Raw genomic sequence first — 21,324 nt, 5'->3', positions numbered from 1 at the left:
AGCAGGAAGGTCACCAGATTTGACTCAAAAAAACATTAAATGTATTCTGTGCTGTACTTTCCACTGGATGCGTTTCATGGAGCTGGTGGGTCTCTTTTCTTAAAAGAATCTGGCATCCAAAGGTGATTTACAGCGATGGTGTTTTCTAAGGCAAAACAGCGGAGCTTCCCGGGACCCAGCTCCACTGAGAACTGCCCTGGGACCTCCTTGTGTCCTGGGACCTCGTTGTGTCCTGAGACCTCCTCGTGTCCTGGGACCTCCTGCCCCATATGCTGCTACCCCAGGCAGCATCCAGCCCAGCTGTGAGGACGCTCACAACATCTCTGCTCCGTTCAGAGTAAACAGAAATGTTCAATACCCAGAGCTGTTTGCTGGCAGCTTTCGCAAGCATCTCTGTTCCTTTTGTTCTGAATCAGATCTTTCTATTATAACTTCAAGGCCTCATGAGTCTCCTTGGCATTTATTCAATAACAACTAAACTCTTCAATTTACCATGTTATGACATGATCCAGTTGTGCTCTCTCTATTACGCCACCTGTGATCAGACCGAAGGAGCTGAACAGGGCAGAGGGATGTGGGACCAGGGTCAGAAAGGACTTTAAAAGCTGATCCAGTCCAGCCCCTGCCATGAGCAGGGACATCTTTACCAGCTCAGGTTGCTCAGAGCCCTGTCCAGCCTGGCCTGGGATGTCTCCAGGGATGGTTCATCTACCACCTCTCTGGGCAGCCTGGGCCAGGCTCTCACCACCCTCAGTGTAAAAGATTCCTTCCTCGTGTCCAGCCTAAAGATGTGCTTGGGCAATGCTAAACTGCCACCAGCTGAGGAAAAGCTCTGCAGAACCTGAAGCTATTGGTTTCCCTCATGTCCTAGACGTGGCTGTGCCCTGGGCTGGTGTCAAGTATGACTCACATTCCCAATGAAACCACAGCACGGCAGAAACGCCTGGTGTTCTAACACGGCTCCGTGTGAGAACTTTAATTGGCCACGAAGCCACAGGTTACTGACAACAGGAAGATCTGCGAGGTGAGTCCTTTCATTCTTACTATTTTGTTTTTAATCTTGTCCTTTTTCTTGCTGGAAAAAAAAAAAAAAGTCCATCACCTGAGCTCAGGTTTCAGCCTCTGATAATCCACGGCGGCTTTTGCCTCTAATGTATCCAGAGTCACCTCTAATGAGCGCCTGTTCCTACCCCCTGCAATAAGCTGCAAATGGGATGAGCAGATCCTGAGGCCGGGGAAGATGTTTCATTTTGAAAACATGAAATGTTTCCCTGCCATTCTGGCCATCCTAACAAGAGGTCCAATTAGTGCTCATGACTTTGTCATCTGTCCAGCGGGGACATGGGGACCACTGCTCTCATTTCCGCAAAGATCATGGATCAGGAAGACAAATCATCCCTAATGGGACCTTGGGGAGAGGCTCTGCTCCTCTTTCAAGTTCAAGGCTGCACATGGAGGCAACTGGCTCTGCAGAGCCACGTAATGCCATCTCTGCTGGTGACAGCAGAGGTTTCCAGCACCCCCAGCCCCCCCCTTCCAACCAACTGTATGTGTACAACATTTATCAGGCTTCTGGCCACATCTTTGACTTTATTTTTAAAGTGCACTGACGTGTAAATTGGCTTGGCCTGAGAGGATGCATGAATAGAACAGTTCTTTCTTCCCTCTGGAGCGAGTGGCAGTCGGAGGAATATGGTGAAAGGTGAAAAGTTTCCTCACCTCCAGGCTGCAATTCTGCAGCTACGGAAAAGCAAGTTCATTGTTTCCTTCTGCACACAAATGCCGGCTGCGCTGTTTTCAGCAGTCTTGTTCAAGCAAGCCATTTCAGAATACAAAAGCATATTACATATCCCAGGGACAAGAACACACAGCCAAATGTGTTATTGGCTCTGCTTTATCTATTGTAAGAGTGCGAGATAAGTTGAGTCTAACTGTGTGTGACAGTTTGAAACGTGGTCCTGTCCCACATCCCCCGGTCAGACCTGATTTGGTAGGTGGAGGACTCTTGGGGAAAAAAACATTAGAATGTGAGGTTGGAGTCCAGGAAATGGCCCAATTCCTCAGGGAGTGAAAAACGTGTGCTCCCCAAAACAAGCATCTCTGGGGCGAAAGCCAGCTCACCAGCGAAATGAGGCACTAAAACTTTGCTGTTTCTCTACATGAAACCCCCAACACTCTGGTAACTCCAGGAGCCAAAGCACCGACCGCTTCAGCTTCTGAAAAAACGGGCCTCAGCTCTTTTAACCCCACTTCTCATTTTGGTTCCCCAAACTTCGGGTTCGGGACAGCCAGCGGTGCGCTTTGCTGGTGTTTTGAGTTTTTCCCAGCCGCATCGCACCCCAATGGGAGCGTGAATTATTCTCTTGTGTGTTGTATTCGACTCTTGTCTCAAAAGCAAACGCTGCAAACACCCAGTACGTGTGTTTTCAAACAGAGCATTCGCAGGATCGACGTTTCGGAGCCAAATCTCGCCCCGGCTCTACAAAAGGCCCCGGCTACGCGGGGCCGGCGGGGCTCCCCTTCCTCCCCGGCGGACCTTCCACCATCAGTCGCTACCCGGGCTCCAGCCTCCGTCCCTCCCTCCCCTCCGCGCCGGCTCCCGGGCTCCAGCGGAGCGGCCGCGCCTGCCTTTGTGCCCCGGCGGTGGGGCCACCCGGCCCGGCCTCTCCCCGCCCCGCCGCTCCCGCGGGCAGCGCCGGCGGCCGCGGAGGGCCGAGCAGTCGCCCCCGCCTCTCCGGCGGAGCCCTGCGGCGCATGCCTCCCGCTCCCCGGGGGCAGGGAAGGAAGCGCCGCCCGCCCCTGCACCAGCGCGGCGGGCAGCGGCGGAGCGGAGCCCGGTGGAGCGGAGTGGCGCGCCCCGAGACCGGGCACCGGCGCCACCATCACCTTCCCCTCTCGGCCTCCCCCCGCGGCGGCGGCAGGTGAGCGCAGGGGAGCGGGCGGGCGGTGCGGTACCGCGGGGCCCCGCCGAGGCGGAGGCCCAGGCCCGGGTCCGGGCCCGGCGCGGCCGAGGGCGGCGGAAGGCGGGAAGGGGGAGCCATGGCGGCGCGGGCAGGGCCCGGCGGGCGGGGCGCCCCGCGGCGGTGGCTCCGCGTACGCCGCTTCCAGGCGGCCCCCTCGGGTGGGTGTCCCCTCAGGCACCCTCAGTGGGTGCCCCCCGGGTGGGTGTCCGCTGGTTTCCCCTCACAGAGCTCCGGAGGGCACCCCACGCAGGCGGGTGTCCCCTCACACCCTCTGTGGATGTCCCCAGGTGGGTGTCCCCTCATATCGCACCTCACCAGGTGCCCATGGGTGTCCCCCCACACACCCTCCATGGGTGCCCACTGAGGTGGGTGACCCCCCACACACCCTCCATGGGTGCCCACTGAGGTGGGTGACCCCTCACACACCCTCTATGGGTGTCCCCAGGTGGGTGCCCCCTCAGAACCCGCACCCCTGGGTGCAACCGCAATCCCAGCGTAGGGTAACGAAGCCACCTGCCCCTTTCCTGGAAACTGTGGAAATAGGTTAATAGCAAATAAGTTGGTTTATTTATTTATTTTAAAATGAAGCTGGGAGCTTAAGTGCGTTAATTGCATTTCTTCAGGATAATTAGGTATTCTAATTTATGTCTTTTTGATCCTTAGCTGCTTATTGCAACGAGAAAAAAAATAAAAGCTTTAAATTTATTGGCGCCCTGGCGGATGTGTTGGAGGCTCTTTTAGAAACTGTCATTTCGTTCAGGTGTTTCTGAAAGTCGGGGTTCCCGCTCGCGGCGTGGCTGCTTGTGGGACACCTTGGGGTTAGTTTGTGGCCAAATGCATGAACAGTCGGGAAAACCATGTTGTTTTGGTGTGTGTAGAGCACAAGTCAGTCTGAAGTGCCTGCCGGTGACTAAAAGGTGTAAATGAAAACAGCGTGTGCTGGGTTGCTCCAGGTTCCATCCCAGAAGGGATGTTATTGATCTTTAATTCTGCCGGAACGATGTTTGGAAAGGAATTAGCACTGAGGAAAAGAAAATGAGAAATGGATGGCCGGAGCTTGGGTTGTTGTAAACTGTATTTCTGCGGAGATGTTTTGCAGCAGAGAGACAGCAAAAAGCAAAAGCATTATTGGTGATATGTTCAGAGCAAACCGCCCTGTGGACATCATGTCAGGCATGTTCAGCACCACTCTCCCTTGGTCAATAAGATTCTAAGAATATTCTGGTCTACTAACAAGATGCCATTAAAACTGCTTCCTTAGCACACGTCCCAGAATAATTTTGACAAGAGCTTTCGTCATGTTAAATGTAACATTACTGTGCTCTTTTTAAAAGCGGCAAGGAGTTGTCTTCCCTGCTTGTCTGCTTTATTCTCAGCAGCAAATAGATATGCTAAGTTTAGAATCATTAATTCTTTAAAATATTTATAGGCAGTGATTAATTTCAAACCAGAACTAGGCAATCATTGACAAGGGCAAGGTCAGAGAGGATTCGGAGGCAGCAGCTCTAAGTCGGTAGAGTCCAGTGCCGGGCTGCAAACAGGGTTCGCTGGGTTTACGCAGGAGATTTAGAATTGGGCTTGAAGAACCGCTCAACCGCTACAGCCTTTTGTTGGGGTTGCTGTGGGTTTTGTGTCAGCCAGACGCTGCTTGGATCCCACCAAATAATGCTGTGGGTGAAACCTCCAGCCCTCGTGGGACTGCGTGAAGTTGTGAACTCTTTGGGGTGTTCTCTGTCATTTTCGGGACAGCGTTTTTCACTGTTCCACAAAACAGGGCTTCACTCGTTTGGGTTTTCTACTATAATACGATGAATAGTTTGTAGTCTTCATGCTGCTATTGCAAACTCCAAAAGATTTGTGTTTACCGGGAGCTTGTACCCCGCGGTGAGGCTGGAATGACTGTTGTCTCGGGGTTATTGCCGTATGGTGCGTTTGGGGGAGAAATAATCTCCTTTTCCTTCTCTTTGGGCTGCCCCACGTCCCTCAGTTGTGTGTGTTTCATGCCAAGGCAGAACTTGCAAAAGCTGTCGGGGGGTAGCGGGTGAGCTCAGGCATCGGCGCTAACACAGTTCCTCTGCCCTTTGAATAAGAGTTGCTTTGTGTTCCACCATCTCGGATCGTGGGCAAGCTCGCTTCACATCCGCCCATTATAGACCATGCGGACATAGCCAACATTGTTTTCCTTGCAAAACTGAAAAGCTGAGCTATGCATGGCAGGAGTTCTTTAAAAAGGTCAGTTATGCCAAAGGAAACATAGGGAGCAGAATATTTTGCAGGGTTCTCCACTCCCACCAGTTCCACTTTATTATGAGATTCCCTTAAAATTGTTTTTCCTCTTTTGCTGCAAGTTCATTTCAAAAATACTAAGACTATTTTAGTGCAGGAGGGGATGGCACATGCCTGTGCATTGAAATATTATTTGTGTGTTTTGACAGTACATGGTTATTTAGGAACGTATGCAAAAGAGAGTGCGACCTTCAGTGGAAAGGGCAGGGAGAGTTTTGGAAATGAAGGTAATTACCTGAACTGGGTTATGGTTGTGCCAGAAAATACTGGAAACCACAAATGACGAGTGCTGTGTCTTATCCTTAATGGCACTAGTGACTGATTTACTCCTTAAAGTGAAGCTGAGGAGTAACTCTTGTGATTATCTGGCACAGTAAGCCTGAGTGTTAATAAATTACAATTTATGTTACAGTATTATTACATGGAACTTCTAGAAGGTAGTTGCCTAATAGGAAATAATTTACTGGTTTTCTTTTTTCTTGTAGGATGGAAGAGAGGCCAGTCTGAAAAACGCTTCCATTGTGGACTTTGCTGTTGTCTGCTAGAATGTTCCTTATGAATGCTTCTCGTTTGGTAGCTCTTCAGACAAAATGGGAGTCCTTTGGAGCTGCGAGGAATTGTAGATACCCCGTTTGCTTCTCTGACGCTGAAGGGGACGTCACTAGAACCTCTGTAAGTGCAAAAGTTCAAATGATCATAAACAACCTGCAAAGTCAAGAGTCTCCCCTGGGTATGAACAATGAGTATGATTGTATTATGCAGAAGAAACAAAAGGGAGAAAAGGGCACTAGTAACAGAGTCACATCTAACACGACGTTGCTACAGAAGCATCCTCAGTATACCAAGTGTGGATGCCCTGCAGGTTTGGACGACACCGAAGTGGAAGAGAACGTGGGGTTTGGGACTCTCTTGCTCGATTCTGATAGCGATGATTCTGTTGACCGAGGTATCGAGGAAGCCATTCAAGAGTACTTGAAAGCAAAAAGCAAAAGTGACCAGCCCTTGCAAAGGAATGCAGAGTGTTCTGAGAATGTAAGCGGAGACAAAGGGTTTAAGAGAGAATTCTCCCAGAACAAAATGGCTGGTAACCTTCTCCCCGTGAACTTTAAAGCTGATGTGCTCTCTGAAGAGTACCTGTCTGACCACCTGGGAATTGGTAAAAGGCTGCAGCCTGCTTCCCCTCAGAGCATCAGCAGCGATGACTCTTTTGAACAGAGCATACAGGCTGAAATAGTGCAGTTCCTGAATGAGAAGAAGCAGCAAGAATCGAGTAAATGTGTAATCGGGGAGGATAAGAAAGACTCCCATGTGAGAGCTGTGCTAAAATGCAACAAAGAAGCAACAAACCAACCAAACCGTGGTGCTATAAAGCAAGGTTGTAATGCGCTCCTCTTGAGACACCATCCCCAGCTACAGAAAACCAGCGCACAGCCCAAGTGTTTGCAGTCGAAAATCCAGGAACAGCCCAGTGATTTCAGGCAAGCGAACCAAGCGTATCTGGAAATGGCCACTGCCAGCCAGCCCTGGTTAGCGGAGCGAAATGAAGAAAGTGGAGCTAATTACTGGGGGACAAGGGGAGCACTTATCAATGAGAGCGTGCACACATCTGACTCGAGCAGCGATGATGGTATAGAAGAAGCCATTCAGCTTTATCAGCTGGAGAAAATCAGGAAAGAGGCAGGTCATGCAGCACCCCCTGTGCCTTTGCAGAGGGAACAACTCGGCACAAAGGGTATGGCGGACATTTCTGCGAGCCTGACGATTAGCTCAACAAAAAGTGCCTCACCAGAAATCCATAAAAGCCGTATCGGCAGCAAGAGGAAAGAAATTAATTCAAAGTCAACAGAATTAGAAAGCACCAGCAATGAATTTAACAAGCTGTTTAAACCACTGAAAAAAGCCAGACACTTTGCACCTCCGGAAAACAAGATTGCTGCTTGCGAGCTCACGTTGCAGGCCTCTTGCAGAGCAGACACATCTGCAGAACTCATGTGTGCGGAAGCTATCCTTGATATTTCCAAAACAATCATGCCATCCCAAATGGGAAGTGACAGCAAATCACTGGCTGCAGACTCCTTCTTTTCTCCCCAGCTTCTCTCATCCTCCCGCTGTGAAAGCGACAGCAGCCTTGTGGACAGCGACGACAGTATAGAGCAAGAAATCAGGGCTTTTTTGGCTCTGAAAGCACAGTCAGAAAGCCTCGGAACAAAGCCTCCCAGCCTGGCACACTCGATCCAGATGCCTTTGCCTTCTGAGCAAAACAGCCTCACCGGCACCCTTGAGCCTTCTCTTCCCAAAACACTGAAGCTATCACTGAGTCAGAAAAAGAGACTTAAAAGGGAAGGAAGAATAGCCAAACAAGGTGCATCAAGAACACCTGAACAGCTGGAGACGGGACTTTTCCAGCCAGGTAACCATTCCAAATTTCCTGTGCTCCAAGAGGGATGTGCCCTGAGCAGCCCCGCGGAACTCTGTGATGCTCAAAGGCTGGTCAGCAAAGAGACTTGGCAGCAGCAGCCGACGGCTTCCGAATTATCGGGATGTGTGGCTTTGGACCCTGTAAACCCGTTCATGCAGGTTCAGAGTAGCACAAGAAAGCTTATGAAAAATACCATCCAAACTCAGGAGCGGGATGGTTCGGATGATGAGAGCAGTTCTCTCGATAGTGATGAGGACCTTGATAGCGCTATCAAGGACCTTTTACGGTCCAAAAGAAAATTAAAGAAGAAATCCAAGGACCAGAAGTCTCAGTGCAAGAAGAGAGTCAGATTTAGCGAGACTGAAACTCAGCTGCTGGATGAATTTAGTAGCCTCCAACAAAACGAGTGGAAATGTAAAAACCCCATGCTACTGAAAAGCTGCTTCTCAAAACCTAGAAAAGCTGTGAAAGAGAATGCAATCAGAAATCCTCCAGACAACACAAGTGTCAAACTTACCAATGAAAAACCAGAAACCGTGAAGAACTTAGAGTTGAACTTGCAGCTTAAAAAAGGATATAAACCGAAACCAATTTCAAACCAGAATAACCTGCGGGTAGCTAAAAATAGAAAATGTACTTTCACAGCTGCATCAGACGCTGATGACAGCAGCTCAGTGGACAGCGATGACAGCATCGAACAAGAAATTAGGAAGTTTTTGGCAGAAAAGGCTAAAGACACCGCAGGCAATTCAGAGATGCAAAAAGATGATGTAACTCTGGACCTGTTGAGCGTGACCAAACCAGCTGCTAATAAAGGAAAAGCAAAGCAACAGCCGGTTGAAAATGAGTCTGACCTCATGCTGGGCCAGAGTAAAAAGACTGAGATATCTCAGCAAACTGATGAGTTGAAGAACTCACAGAGAACGGAAGGGAAAAGTGCAATTTTACATGGCAGTGGGAAATCTGCTTCCTCTACAGACAATGTTCATACTACTGGCCGGTCGAAAGCTAAGCAAGGAGCGGTCGAGGTTAAAGGTGTTGCTGGCGGTGAGTTGGCTGGAAACTCAACGGGTAAAAATGATGTCCCTCCTATAGAGCCCGCGCAGAGAATGCTTCCACCTAAAACCAGCAAAAATGAAGGTCGTAAAGTGCAAAAAGCAATGAATGCAAAGTCTAGAGCTAAAAGAAAGAACACCTTTCACCTAAAAATTTCAAGTAAATTCATTGCAGGTCTAAAATATGCTCGGGACAGGAAAAAATCCCTGCTTTTGAGCAAAAGGCAGAAAGCAGAGTGTTTGCTCGCCCAGAGCAGCGCGTTAGGAGCAGAGGTGGCTTCCCAGGACACTGACAGACTTAACCAGGGAAGAGGAGCCCCCTTGCCAAAAGGTGAATTGAGTGGGGAGAGCACAACAGTGACAAAAGAATCCAGTTCTGCTCAGAAGCTCCCTGTGGAAGTGTCGAGTCCCCATGTAGCAGAAACCTGTGAAAGTCTGGAAGCTGCTCCTTTGTATATCAAAGAGGGAGCAGGGGGTTGCAGAAAGGCTGATGCTTCGGGAAATCAGTCACATTTGCACGCGAGTCTCCCCTTGCAGGAACGGAGTGTGGCAGCAGTAAAAGCAGATAAGGTTTGGGGAGGAACATCCAAAGCTGAGAGCATACAGATGTGGATCGAGGAAGGAGATAGCCACAAAAGCAGCTGGGCCAGTTCAAATTTAGATCCCCCACGCCCCGAGCACGGTATGGCGGTGGTAAACGCAGATAAAATGAGCAGAGACACATCTCAGCAGAGCGTACATGTGTGCAGTAAGGGAGAGGATACCCAGCAGGACAGGAGGCCAGATCCAAGTTTAGGTTGCCCACTGCAAACACTAAATGTGACAGCAGTAGCCATGGATAGAACTAGTGGAGGAACATGTACAAATACCAGTATGCAGATGTGCAGTAAGAAAGAAAAAGTTATCTACCAGGACAGTGACAGGCAGGAGGAAATTCAGATAACCAGCACCAGTTTGGAAGGAAAAATCCCTGTCCTGCAGGATAGGGAAACTGCTGGTGAAGTGGACCAAGGGCAGGAAGTTTTAGACAAAACCTTTGCAAAATGTTCTGCCGTACCTGCAGGGCACTGCCCAGATTCCCTCTTGAAAGGAAAGCTTTCAAATATGTAAGTACACTTCTTTTTTCTACAGTAGCAGTCTTTTTAGAAAAATAGCTATCGTTGTAATTACCTTGATAAAACTTGAGATATGAAAGGAGAGACAGCGGGAGATGCTGATATCTGTATATCATAAACACGCTAATGTGAAAAATGCTTCTATTTAACAGGGATATCATGGATAAACATACCTAGTTTTTGTAGAATTTTGTAAATTATTTAAAGCGCTCTAAGGAAATATTTTTTATAATGATTTTTAGGGCTCGCATTACTACAGGATGCTGTAGTTACTGTAGATAAGATACTGGCTAATCACACTTTAAATTATAAGGCCTCTAATCATACGTCAAAAGGAAACCTGGTTGCGCACAGAATGTATTCGGCAATCTGTGAAGAGATCCGAGGAAAACACAGCATTTGGTAGCAATGCCGTGGTTTCGAAGCGGATTATCTGACACCTGTTCCCATTCGAGCTGCCTTAGGACAATCCTATATAGTGATTTCATGCTGGGGCCTCGTTCTCCCACCTCGGGGACGTTGGGTGAGTTCAGTTGAGCAGAGCTCGGCGAAGTCGGCGCAGTTGGAGGTGCGGAGACCCCTCCTCGAAGATACAAGTGCACATTCAGGTAAATGAAGTCGGATCAGTCTGTCAGCACGTCCCGTGTAAAGCGATCTTGGCAGCTGCTGAAAGGACCTTTTAATACTGGAAACCTCCCGCTAGCAGATGATTCCAAGCACAATTGCCGTTCAAGAAAAGTGAAGGAGCGTGTTTGTATGTGTGTGTGTTCAGACAACACGATTTCTGTGGATTTCTCTAGTTTGATGTACTCTTGGGGCTGCAAGGCTGGAAAAGATTCCTCATTATCCTCAAGTCTAATTTTGATGCCCTGCGGTTCCCCAGAGATGGCTTTTGGTTTCCTGAAGGAACTTTCTTGACTTGAGTGCCCTTACTTTCCTTTTTCAAAAGTGGTTTCTAAAATGTTACATTTCTGTGAACTTTTCATTTAGTTTTTGTGCAATAGAACAAAGCTACATTTGCTATAGGAAGTCCCTCCTGTAAATGCCAAGGATCTTTTCAGCACTGTTCTTTCATACTGGTGGTACTTCCTCTGCCTCCGTTTCCAGCAGCCAGAATAAAGCAATTTTTCACTACTATATTTGTACTAATGTTAAATGGGATTGAAGTAGCGTGTTTAACTCACCAAAAAAGTGCCCCTGCTGCTGGTTTCACTGAAAAATCCACAAAGTGTGAATATAAGCGGGTCGGGTAGTTCTTTCCTTTTCATTTGTGTGTAGCGAAGTCCTTGAGTAGTTTGTCCTTACATCTTGTCCCTGTGAATTGATCCAATATTCCCTTTATCTGGTCTTCTCCAGAACTTCTCTCAGCCAAACTCCCCCTCGGTCTCGCTTTTTGTCGTCGCTCAGCAGTCTGCCCGCAGCCTTAATGCTGCAAAACGCAGCAAAACCAGCCAACAACGGATCCACTATCGCCGGAGAGATCCCTGGTGTGATGGCATTCGCAGAATATTGGCAAACTAGGGCATAGCGTAGAGTAGAACAAGTAACTGTGGCATGTAGGGAAAAAACCAAACCGACATCCTCTGTGTGTTTATACTGTTGTGCAGTTACGTTTTAAACATGTTTATAGTGGTCACTTGACATTTCTCACTGTCCGGCCAACTTTTTATAGCCCTTGGGTGGTTTGGTTGGTTGTTTGAAGAGATCAGTGTGCTAGATCATCTCATTTTTGTGGTAGGATACCTTGGGAAAGTGGTTTTTACTTAGCTCGTGTGCCTGCACTCAGTCTGCACAGGCGTTTATTTTTGTCTGCCTTGATTCAGTTGCAGGATTTGGGCCTTTTGTTTGGAATAGGTGAATAGGCTGGTATTTTAAAATAGAAGTTATTGGAGTACCTTGCTTTAAAAGGATTAAACTGTATACTTAATTTGAATAGAGATGATGGAAGCACTGTACTGTTTGTATAAAATAAGCTGAATGTTTCTCCTCAAAGTTTTCAGTAAATCAGCATTAAGACTTAAAATGTGTCTTGTGCCCCTGTCGATGTGTCTGTGTTCTCAATGCTACTCGTGAACTGGTTCACTTTCAGTTGAGATGCAAATCCCATTACCTTGTGCTTTAAATAAAACCTACTTTCAAACGGCACTTTTTAAAATTGATAAACTTGATTTGTATATAGGAAACGGTGTACATTGGTAAGTTTATAATGTTTAATAAATGGGGTTCTGACCATGGACCGTGAAACCAGCGTCCTTCTATGGTTTGCGTCATCGTCTGTAGTATTTCTGTGTTACCTGTTTTTCACTGTAGCTGGAAGATGTAATTAGCTTGTGCCAGGAACATTGTGAGCAAAGGGTGTTTCCCTTGAAGACAATCAGAGCGTTTGCGTTACCCGAACCTGGGGACAGGATCTCAGGTCACCTGCTGCTCTTGTCTCCTGTTGTCTCCGGCCACCGCGTCTGAGCCTGTCATCAGATTTCCTTGTGACCGTGCAACAGGATCCAGATCATCATTAAAGATGTGGCTGTTCAAGGGGATGTTGTTCTTAACAACAAAAAATGAAGAAGCAGAATCTACAAAGTACATAGGCAAAATAACCTTGTGTGTGTTCTTGGGGGTGGCAACGGTGCTTGTCATTTTAGCAAAACCTTAACAGCAGTTTTCTTTCCTGTTGTTTGTCATCAAGACGCACAGACTCTCCTTGTGTCGTCCCTCTCTGTTAGCAGCAAAAGGGGTTCCTTGTTTTCGAGGCAGAGCTGTGACCCACGTGGAAAGAACTCCACGTATCTCTAAACGGTGTCCGCTGTAGCGCAAGATCATCCAGGACGAGCTCACAATCCTTCCTGCCCCACTGTGCAAGGGGGTGGTGCTGGGTCTGGGGGCCCTCAATGGTGCAGGGACAGGATGAATGTGCTTTCTTGTGCACAGGGGACATTGTGACACTGAGCACGAGGTTTTTCTAGAAGACCAGGAGGTTGGGAGGGGAGGGAGACAGCTCTTCCCATACACAAACCATCCTGCCACCCTTGGTGTTCCTCTGCCCATATACTACAGGTATTTCTTTCTACCTCCAAGTCCTCCCAGTCACCTGTGGTCACAACAAATGAGTTTTCAAGACTTGGCAATGAAAGAGAATAAATTAATGAGTGAGAGTCTCACCTGTGTGGTACAAGGTTGGGGACCGGAGTGCAGATCTCAGAAGGTTGAGTCTTGATGGACATGGTACCAAAATGGAAAAGCTTTTGTTTTCTGCCTGTTGATCCATCCAGCCCTCCTGGCCCTTTGCAGCGCTCCAGCGGTAGTTTCTCTGGACCCAGAACAAGCTCTTTTTTCCATAAATTCAGCCTTCCTGAGTGATTAATTTGGTCCTTTATGTCTTGCAGTAGATACATGCATGGTGCCATCAACTCAGGTCTACTCAAGCCTCTAAATAAGTTACGTCTTTTTTTAAAACATGAGTGCTGGTTTATATTTTCTTAAAAGAACAAGGATTCTTTTTTTTCAGTCAGAGCACAGAAATCTGAGCCAAAACCAAGACACCTGCCCATTTGGATGTTAAGTTATTAAACTCCTTGGTATATTTTCCAATGGCTGTTGGTAAGGTAGAGCATCCTGACTGCAATACCATACTCAGATGGGCTCACTCAGGACTTTGAAAATAGGTACAGTGGTTTAGTTTTGATTTTATTCTTCTGTGCTTCGGGAAGGACAATCTCCAAGGATCCTCAGGGGACCACAAGAACTACCTTAATTTTTTATAAGCAATTCTACGCTGCTATTTTAGGAACACGTGTTTTGCCATGTTTTTATGCAAGGAAGGAACACACCATCGCCGCCGCCGTTCCTTTTATTAATGTGTATCTTTCAAACCTGGAAGAACTGCAGTTTGCCTTGGTTTGATAGTACAGCCTCATGGAATGTTATCTGCAAGTGTGAAAATACTTTCAAAATACAGAATAGAAAGAGACTTGGGGGTAGATTCTCTGCAGTAAAATGTGCCGTCTTAAGGATGATGCTTTGAATTTGTACAGCATCTCAGGATCCAGCCTATATGAGGGTGATGTGCATGGTGTGCAAAGCTGTTCAAAAGAACTGGTTTCAGTTCAAAAATAAAACAAAAAGGGAAGAAATTAGTGAGAGGAAGAAAAGAGGTGGGTGTTTTTAGATGTAGCACGAAAACAGGTGGAAAACGTGACAAAAGCCACTAAATTTTTGTTTTTAGGAGATAGTCTTACCCCTAAATTATTCCACCTACAGAAAAATCTGTGGATAAAAAATATACATTAAATTGTCACAACTGTTTGTATTAATTCTGTACTTTGTTATTTTTCATTTCAGGAGCAGAAAGAGAAGTTATGAGAAGCTCGAGGTATTGCCTAGAGCCTAATAGAAGAATAGCAGTGAATGATAGCGAGTTGCTTGTTTCTTTTCATGTGTTAAATATTTAAAAAGTTAACTTTTCAGGGCCATTTCTGCTTAGCAAACAGATAGTAGTACACTCATTTTTAATATCTATTATTAGTATGTTTTACATTTAAGGCAGGACCATTCCTCATCCATAAATAGACCAGTTTTTAAGCAAAACGTGCTGAGGTTTTCCCTTTAGCGCAGACACTAAGTGATGCAGATTCACTGGCTGTGTAACTACAGTTGTTACAATAAAACTTCAGAAAACGCTCTTATCAGTTGTCTTTATTTGAGTAATTTCTTAAAACATTGTCGTTTTGAGAGGTAAGAAAGACAAACATGTTTTCTGTAAGAAATCCAAAGGCTTGATGAACACCTCTGGAAAACATGCAGTTTGGTTATTCATTTAATAGTACAGAAACCATTTAAAATCTTAACTTCTAATGATACGTCCTGCTTTTAGATGAGGCTCAGCACCAGATTTAGGGTAAGGTCACTGATACTGTTTGCTTGGTGGTGTTTTATTTGTGTTCTGTTATTTTTTTGACCCAGGCAGCCAGCAGTAAACCGAAGCGGCTCCGCGCGGTGCGGATCTAACAGTGCGACGGGCCGCTGGGGTTGTAGCTGGGGTGGAAGTCGCAGTCGTGGGCGGTGATGAAGTTGCCCGGGCCGGTGACGTGGCTCTTCTCCAGGGCGGTGTTGAGCCCGTTATCTTTGTACATGCCAAACTGCGACAGAGACTTGGAAAACACGTGCGAGGTGCCGTGGAACGAGGTCTGTGAGAGCGAGAAAAGGGGAGGAAGGTGGTTTAAAGGCCAGCACCAGTAGCAGAAGTTTGGATGCAATGACGGGGGCACTTCATCTGCTTTGGGGAGCTCATCGCCTGGGGATGGGGTTAGACTCGATCATCTCCAGGAGTCCCTTCCAACCCCAACCATTCCGCGATTCTGTGGATGTTGCAGAAGCCACATCCCCGAAGCCTCCGGGGGCGCTTCCATCAACCCGCACCCCCCAACCTACCGGCACGTCGTGCACCGTGGGGGCTTTGCTGCCGTAGGCCTGGCTGGTGGTCCGGTACCGGGGGTGCGGCTCCGGCTGCCTGCGGGGAGAGAGCACCGGAGGGAGCGGGGCTGCCGGGGGCGCTCGGCGGGGCCGCGCTCGGCCGGGACCGGGGGCCGCGCTCACCCGTAGCCGCGGAAGCAGCCGGGCTGCTGGAAGCGGCCGGGCAGGCCGGGGCTGGTGCGGTACCAGTCGCTGGTGCGGGGGCCGGGGCCTCCCGCGGCCGCCGGGCCCGACATGGGAACGGGAACGGGCCAAGCGCCGCGCGTTGCCGGGTGACGGGACGCGGCGAGCGGGCGGCGATCGCTCCGCGCAGCTGCCCCGCCCCGGGGGAGGGCGGACGGGCCGGCCCCGGACCGGCAGGAAGCGGAAAGTGCCGCCTTGACCTTCCTCCTCCTTCTGTCTCTCCTCCTCCTCCTCCTTCTGTTCCTCCAGCCCTGCGGCCGCCGGGCACGGAGCATGGCGGTGCGGCGGCTCCTGCGGGCAGGTGAGCGGGTCGTGCCCCGCACAGCCCAGCCCGCCAGGCCCGGTCCGTGTGACCCCCGTGTTTCTCTCCCCGCAGCAGCCCCGCGGCTCTACAGCACCGTCCCGGCCCCGGCGGCAGCGGCCCGGCCCCGCGGTGAGTGCTCCTGCCCCGGGAAACGGGGGGACCCCCGAACCGGAGACCTGCACCCCGGCACCCGGGGCCAGGCGCTGAGCAATGTCCTTGCTGCTGTCACCATGCCCTTGTACTCAAGTGACCCTTTCTCCAGTCACATCTCATCCCCTGCAGACACAACAAGGGGGAGCAGCAATTTATGGATTGATTTGTTTTTTGCCCTGCTCTCAGCTGTGGATGACAAGCTGCTGACCGAGCCTCTCAGCCACCCCGACTTCTTCAACGTGAAGGAGCTCTTCTCCCTGAAAGATCTCTTTGATGCTCGCGTGCACCTGGGGCACAAAAAGGGATGTCGGCATAGGTGAGTGATACCATTTTGTGACCCAGTGCTTGTTGACATCAGGAGTGTTTCCCCAGAACCGTGTAAGTTCCTGGGGGCTGCACTAAATTGGTCTGGGGCTGGAATTGCCCACACAGACCCACATTTCCCCCTGGGCACAGTTATTACCCTGCACAAGTGCCTTTAGCACCACGTCCCTGCGTCCCCTTGTGTCGCCCTCCCGCTGTCCCCACAGGTTCATGGAGCCCTACATCTTTGGCTGCCGCCTGGATCAGGACATCATCGACCTGGATCAAACAATGCAGCATCTCCAGCTGGCCCTCAACTTCACCGCCCACGTCGCCTACCGCAAGGGCATCATCCTCTTCATCAGCCGCAAGCGCCAGTTCTGCCACCTGGTCGAGACCACAGCGCGGGAGTGCGGGGAGTACGCCCACACCCGCTACTGGCAGGGCGGCCTGCTCACCAATGCACACATCCAGTTCGGCTCCGGCGTCCGCCTGCCTGACCTCATCATCTTCCTCAGCAGCCTCAACAACGTCTTCGAGCCCCACGTGGCCATCCGGGATGCTGCCAAGATGAACATCCCCACGGTGGGGGTGGTGGACACGAACTGCAACCCCTGCTTGATCACCTACCCCATCCCTGGGAACGACGACAGCCCCAGTGCCATGGAGCTCTACTGCAAGCTCTTCAGGATGACCATCATCCGCGCCAAGGACCAGAGGAAGCAGAACGAGGTCTTTGATGAGCTGCGGAGCAAAGCAGAGGGCAGTTAGGGCCCTGGGGACAGGCCGTGCTGCAGGACTGGCCCAGCACCCGCAGCACCTGCTTTGGGCAGAGCTGGGCTGGTTGTGGAAGGGACCCCCCAACTCTGCCGTTCTGCTGAGATCCCGTGATGGTCACAGCTGCTCTGGGTCTCTGACGCCAACAAAATTGTCTGGAGCGATGCAAAGGGAGATGGAACCAGGGCAGACCCAGCTCCTGTTCTTGTGTTTGTCCCTGTTGCAAGGAGGAGCCTCTGTCGTGTGGCCTTCCTGTTCCTGAGCTTGTGATCTCACTTGAAAGCGCTTGTATCTCATGCCTTTTCCTAACACAACAAATAAAGGCCCCTGTGATCCTTTTTCTTGCTTTCCTTGCGAAAGGAGGAGGTACGGGGGAGTCTGGTGAACGTTTATGGTCACAGGAGGGGGGAGTGAAGGGTGTTCCCAGCTTGGGGACCTGCGGGCCATTGCAGTCCAGGGCAGGGGCTGCGAGTCTGGCCAATGCGTTGGGTGGTCCCTGCTTTGTCCCAGGGTGCGTCCAACTTCTGCCACCACCACAGGGAGGGGGTGGCTACAGGGTGCAGCTGTGAAAGGGGAAACTCAGCTCCTAATGAGCTTTGTGCCTCTGCGGGAGGGCTTAGGGCAGCCCCTCAGCGCTGGCTGTCAGGCCCAGCGTGGGGAAGAGGTTTGGACGAGGGGTCCCTGTCCTCTGCCCTGGCCCCGCATCCCCAGTCCTGGCCCCGCCCGCTCCCTGCTCGGCGTCCTCCTGTCCAGCAGGGGGAGTCTGCGGACGCGAACGCGCTGCCCGGATTGTCCCCGCGGCGTTTCCGTCCGCCTGCCCTATATAAGCAGAAGGCGGGCTCTTGCTCGTCCTTTCTGCGGAGCGATCGGAGAGGAGCGGTGTAGTATCGTGTGTCCGGCCTTGGGATGCTGGTCCCCTGCTCTTACTGGTCTGAGTGAGCCCCAGGAAAACCAAGCTCAATCCCCAGCCTTGCGTGCTCACCCTCCCCAGGTTTCTGGGGCTTAGAGGGGACAAAATGTGCCCCACTCGGGCCGCATGGCCGGACACAGCCCGGGGGAGGCCCACGAGTCCTGTCCTGTGCTCTATATTCAGCGTACGTCTGGTATATTATGAACTGATGTATAAGAAGGTACTAGGATTAAGGTAAATAAGGCAAAAAGATGTGGTTCTGGTGAAGGAGGGGAGAAAATTGAGAGCTGCAACCTTCTCAAATTAAAAAAAAAAAGGGTTTTAAAGATTGGTGTGACTAAACTAAATCTATTAAGCAAATTTTAATTTATTGTTATATAAATTTATTATAATATATATTTTATGTATTTATTTTAATGTTTTATTATTTATTGGTTTTTTTTCTTATGTTTTAATCTGGTTTTCTGTGGAGTGGTGCAGTTCACAAGGAAGATTCTATGCTCTCAGCTAAACGCTTGCTTGTTATTAATTACCTTCTTCCTTTGTCTTTATTCAGCCTGGCAGAGGACAAAAGGTGACGTGAGAAAGATTGTGTGTCTCGAAAAATCAAGGGTGAGTGGTGATTAACACAAAGGCTGCCCAAGTGAGTGTCTGGCATCTCATTGACAAGTGGTGTGTTGCATTTAGTATCTACACATGCACCCAGTACCTTTGTAATAGTATTTTCTGAGTAGGTGATGTGATCTTGTTTGCATAAATACCTGTAAATATCACCTTTTTGGGTCTTTGCGGGTTTTTTCAGCCTGCCACAGGCGTTGCAAAGGTGGCTGCTGTGGCATCTTTGTGTCATTAGGTGGCAGAGAGAGACAGGCTATGTTCTACGCTCGTTTGTTCTGACACCCGTGAGCATTCAGAGTGATTGATAGCCTGACATCTATAAATAGGACACTCTTCATAAACTAAGCCTTTCCTATTTTTTTAAATTGCCTTAAATGTGAGATTTCTATGTAGTAGGATATATGTGCTACCAACCAGGATTTGAAGCGTGTCTATATAAAATAAATGCTCTCTATTTTTCTAGAAGGCCGTGTGATGCGGCGGAGCCAGGAGTCCTCCAAGCCCTGAGGTGAGCAGCACTGATGCCGCTTCCCTGTGGAACAGCTCATGCCCCAGCTCGTGTTGCAGATTTGGCTGCAGTGCCACGTCTGTGTCATTGGGTGGCAGAGAGGAAGAGGTTTTGTCTTTCCTAGCGCTCCAAAACCTGTGAGCACTCAGGAATGATGAGCAACCTGACAGTTATTTCTTGCTTTTCCTGTTTCTTTCCTTTAATGTTAATCTTGAATTGTAAAGGATGGATAGAATTACGTTAAAAGCTAATCTGGGTTTCTTGTTTATCACATCTTTTGTTGTTACGGAGGAACAGCAAACCTCCCGTATTCTTTATTTTAATAGTCCTTGGAGATTCGCTCTCCTGACATGTTAATATCATTAGGGGTCGGAGATGAAGGGGCTTCCTGTGCCTGAAACTTGCAACTGCTCAGACATTGGTAGCTTAACATTGTTTCCATGTTTACCTCTTTGTCCAAAGAATCAGCGGAAGATGAAGCAAAATTCCTTTGAAAAGCAGTTAAAATGATGCCAGTTTTAACTGCATCAGGGGATGGTCCTTCCTTTTATTCTCCAAGGACAAATGGAAGTGACAGCTCTGTTCTTGAATTCTATTTTTGCCTTCAATAATTCTTTATGGCCTGCAAGACATCCTTTATTTCTGTCTGTGAAAGGGCACCTCTTGAGTTTGGCAGGGTTTAGTATTATATAGATGTAAAGAATCGTGTCTGGGAGTGGATTAGATGGGGGAAACAGGCGCTTAAGTTTGTTGTTTCTGAAGTATTGGTGTGATCTAGAAACAGTTGGGTGGGGAATCACGTATGGAGAAAATTGAACCCTGTTCTTAACATGAATAAAACACTCAGCCAACAGCATCTTGACTTCAAGGGTCCTGAGTAAGTTTGACCAGAAGGTGCAATCAGAAACCTTTGAAATGCAGCTTTATAACCACGTGTGCACGTGGGAGGGGGAACAAAACAAACAAAACTCCAACCCTCCTTCCCCAAAAAATGCCAAACTGAATTTGTTTCTCCTTCTCACAGTTACTTCTGAGAACAGGACTGAGCTCTGGAACCTGCTTCAAATGTTGAAGGTGCGTGGTGTTTTATGTCATTTCATGGAAAAGTACTAAACCTCAGTGTTACCAAAACAGTGTCCAGGCAGAAGTCCTTGGGCTGGTACAGCTTGTCCTGGTTTCTTGTGGGACATGGACAAACAAAGTAGTTTTAAAAAGAAGCTACTAGTGCATACTTGCAGAAAAAACCTCAAATTCAGTATTTTTTCATCTTTGCTGTCATAGTTGTACTTTAGGTGGAGCACTTTCATGTTTGTCTGTTTCAGTAATGCAGTAATTTTGTAAGGAACTGTAAAAAAACCCTTGTGATTAACTCTATTTCACTCAAACTGCCCTTCTCTGCTCCTCAAGTGCATCCTTAGGGGCAGCTGTCAGAACAAGACACTTATTGAGAGTTTACACTCTCATGTGCCTGATGTTACCAAAGCAGCCTCTTGTAGTGCTGCAGCCTGGCACAAAACGCTGCTGAAAAAAGAACGTGGCCCAGATGTGCAAGGTAACGCAATTGTGTCTTAGGCATAACGAAGGAAGAAACAAAATGATTGATTTTTGGTAATACAATCCAAAAATTAATGAGAGCAGCTCTGGCTACACATGGGCAGTGGGTGAGACTCTGAGGCTTTGCAGCGGCTAATAGCCTGACAAAATCTGGCAGTGCTAAATGGGGGAAAATGTCCTCATTAAACGGGCATTACGAGGGCCAGAGGTGCCACTAACCACACAAGGAGCTGCTGGCTGCAAAACGAGCCATTTAATTGGGAAAAGTCACTGCCCAGCAGCGGTGGCTTTGGAAAAGAATGCTAATGAGGTGGTTCGGGAGCTGGTTATGCAAAGAAGACGGTCTTAAGATGTGACTCTTCTGTTTAAATTTCCTGACTTCTTTTAACCCTGGAATACATATTTGAGTTATTTCATCAGACTTGACTCACATCAAGGGTCCTGTAGAGGTGATGAGTGTCTCTTTAGAACTTTACTGCGTGAGGCACAGGATAGCTATTAAAATTTGCCTAATAGCATTTGCTGTTAACCATGTACCCGAGGCTGAGCAGCAATCCCAGGCTGTGAATACTGCTTTACTGAAAAAATTATCTGGCTTTCAGTTGTGGAAAATATGAATATTTTGTATTAAAGTCACTTCGAGAGACATTAAAAATCTTTCTACGCGTTATCTTAGCCCGTCACCGTTTAGAACTGGTTTATGTCAT

General features: G+C 48.7%; 3 protein-coding genes and 2 non-coding genes across 7 annotated transcripts; 4 read left to right on the top strand and 1 right to left on the bottom strand.

Annotated features, from left to right (window-relative positions):
* The first annotated feature begins 2,213 nt into the window (after positions 1–2,213).
* On the top strand, positions 2,214–12,082 carry PPP1R26 (protein phosphatase 1 regulatory subunit 26). Its single transcript, XM_065035642.1, has 2 exons — positions 2,214–2,921; positions 5,735–12,082. Exon 2 carries the CDS (start codon positions 5,796–5,798, stop codon positions 9,831–9,833), a length of 4,038 nt encoding a protein of 1,345 aa, XP_064891714.1. The 5' UTR covers positions 2,214–2,921; positions 5,735–5,795; the 3' UTR covers positions 9,834–12,082.
* Positions 12,083–14,515: 2,433 nt separating this feature from the next.
* On the bottom strand, positions 14,516–15,643 carry PIERCE1 (piercer of microtubule wall 1). Its single transcript, XM_065035649.1, has 3 exons — positions 15,431–15,643; positions 15,266–15,344; positions 14,516–15,021 (listed from the first exon to the last, which is right to left on the bottom strand). The coding sequence occupies exons 1-3, from the start codon at positions 15,541–15,543 to the stop codon at positions 14,839–14,841; spliced, it is 375 nt and encodes a 124-aa protein (XP_064891721.1). The 5' UTR covers positions 15,544–15,643; the 3' UTR covers positions 14,516–14,838.
* MRPS2 (mitochondrial ribosomal protein S2) lies at positions 15,617–17,365 on the top strand. 3 transcript variants are annotated; one of them, XM_065035647.1, is made up of 4 exons: positions 15,617–15,791; positions 15,867–15,923; positions 16,134–16,263; positions 16,478–17,365. In XM_065035647.1, exons 1-4 carry the CDS (start codon positions 15,764–15,766, stop codon positions 17,019–17,021), a joined length of 759 nt encoding a protein of 252 aa, XP_064891719.1. In that variant the 5' UTR covers positions 15,617–15,763; the 3' UTR covers positions 17,022–17,365. The 3 variants fall into 3 exon arrangements, with proteins under 3 accessions (XP_064891719.1, XP_064891720.1, XP_064891718.1); XM_065035648.1 differs by having other exon boundaries at positions 15,683–15,791; positions 15,870–15,923; XM_065035646.1 differs by having other exon boundaries at positions 15,694–15,923.
* Positions 17,366–18,739: 1,374 nt separating this feature from the next.
* Positions 18,740–18,872, top strand: LOC135575879 (small nucleolar RNA SNORA17). Its single transcript, XR_010467245.1, has one exon. It is a non-coding gene; the product is annotated as a small nucleolar RNA SNORA17 (small nucleolar RNA).
* Positions 18,873–19,100: 228 nt separating this feature from the next.
* Positions 19,101–19,234, top strand: LOC135575880 (small nucleolar RNA SNORA17). The gene has a single exon (XR_010467246.1). It is a non-coding gene; the product is annotated as a small nucleolar RNA SNORA17 (small nucleolar RNA).
* Positions 19,235–21,324: the final 2,090 nt, after the last annotated feature.

Source organism: Columba livia, chromosome 19 (assembly GCF_036013475.1).
Source record: "Columba livia isolate bColLiv1 breed racing homer chromosome 19, bColLiv1.pat.W.v2, whole genome shotgun sequence".
Taxonomy (NCBI): Eukaryota; Metazoa; Chordata; class Aves; order Columbiformes; family Columbidae; genus Columba; species Columba livia.
This window is presented reverse-complemented; position numbering and strand designations above follow the sequence as displayed.

What these genes read in the sequence shown, in the direction of transcription:
- MRPS2 (XM_065035646.1), top strand. Translation starts at nt 15,764, where the DNA reads ATGGCGGTGCGGCGGCTCCTGCGGGCAGGTGAGCGGGTCGTGCCCCGC. An exon ending in GGCAGCGGCCCGGCCCCGCG is followed by an intron (nt 15,924 to 16,133) that starts GTGAGTGCTCCT and finishes CCCTGCTCTCAG; the next exon opens with CTGTGGATGACAAGCTGCTG. An exon ending in AAAAAGGGATGTCGGCATAG is followed by an intron (nt 16,264 to 16,477) that starts GTGAGTGATACC and finishes CTGTCCCCACAG; the next exon opens with GTTCATGGAGCCCTACATCT.
- PIERCE1 (XM_065035649.1), bottom strand. Translation starts at nt 15,543, where the DNA reads ATGTCGGGCCCGGCGGCCGCGGGAGGCCCCGGCCCCCGCACCAGCGAC. An exon ending in GGCTGCTTCCGCGGCTACGG is followed by an intron (nt 15,345 to 15,430) that starts GTGAGCGCGGCC and finishes CTCTCCCCGCAG; the next exon opens with GCAGCCGGAGCCGCACCCCC. An exon ending in CCACGGTGCACGACGTGCCG is followed by an intron (nt 15,022 to 15,265) that starts GTAGGTTGGGGG and finishes TCGCTCTCACAG; the next exon opens with ACCTCGTTCCACGGCACCTC.
- PPP1R26 (XM_065035642.1), top strand. Translation starts at nt 5,796, where the DNA reads ATGTTCCTTATGAATGCTTCTCGTTTGGTAGCTCTTCAGACAAAATGG.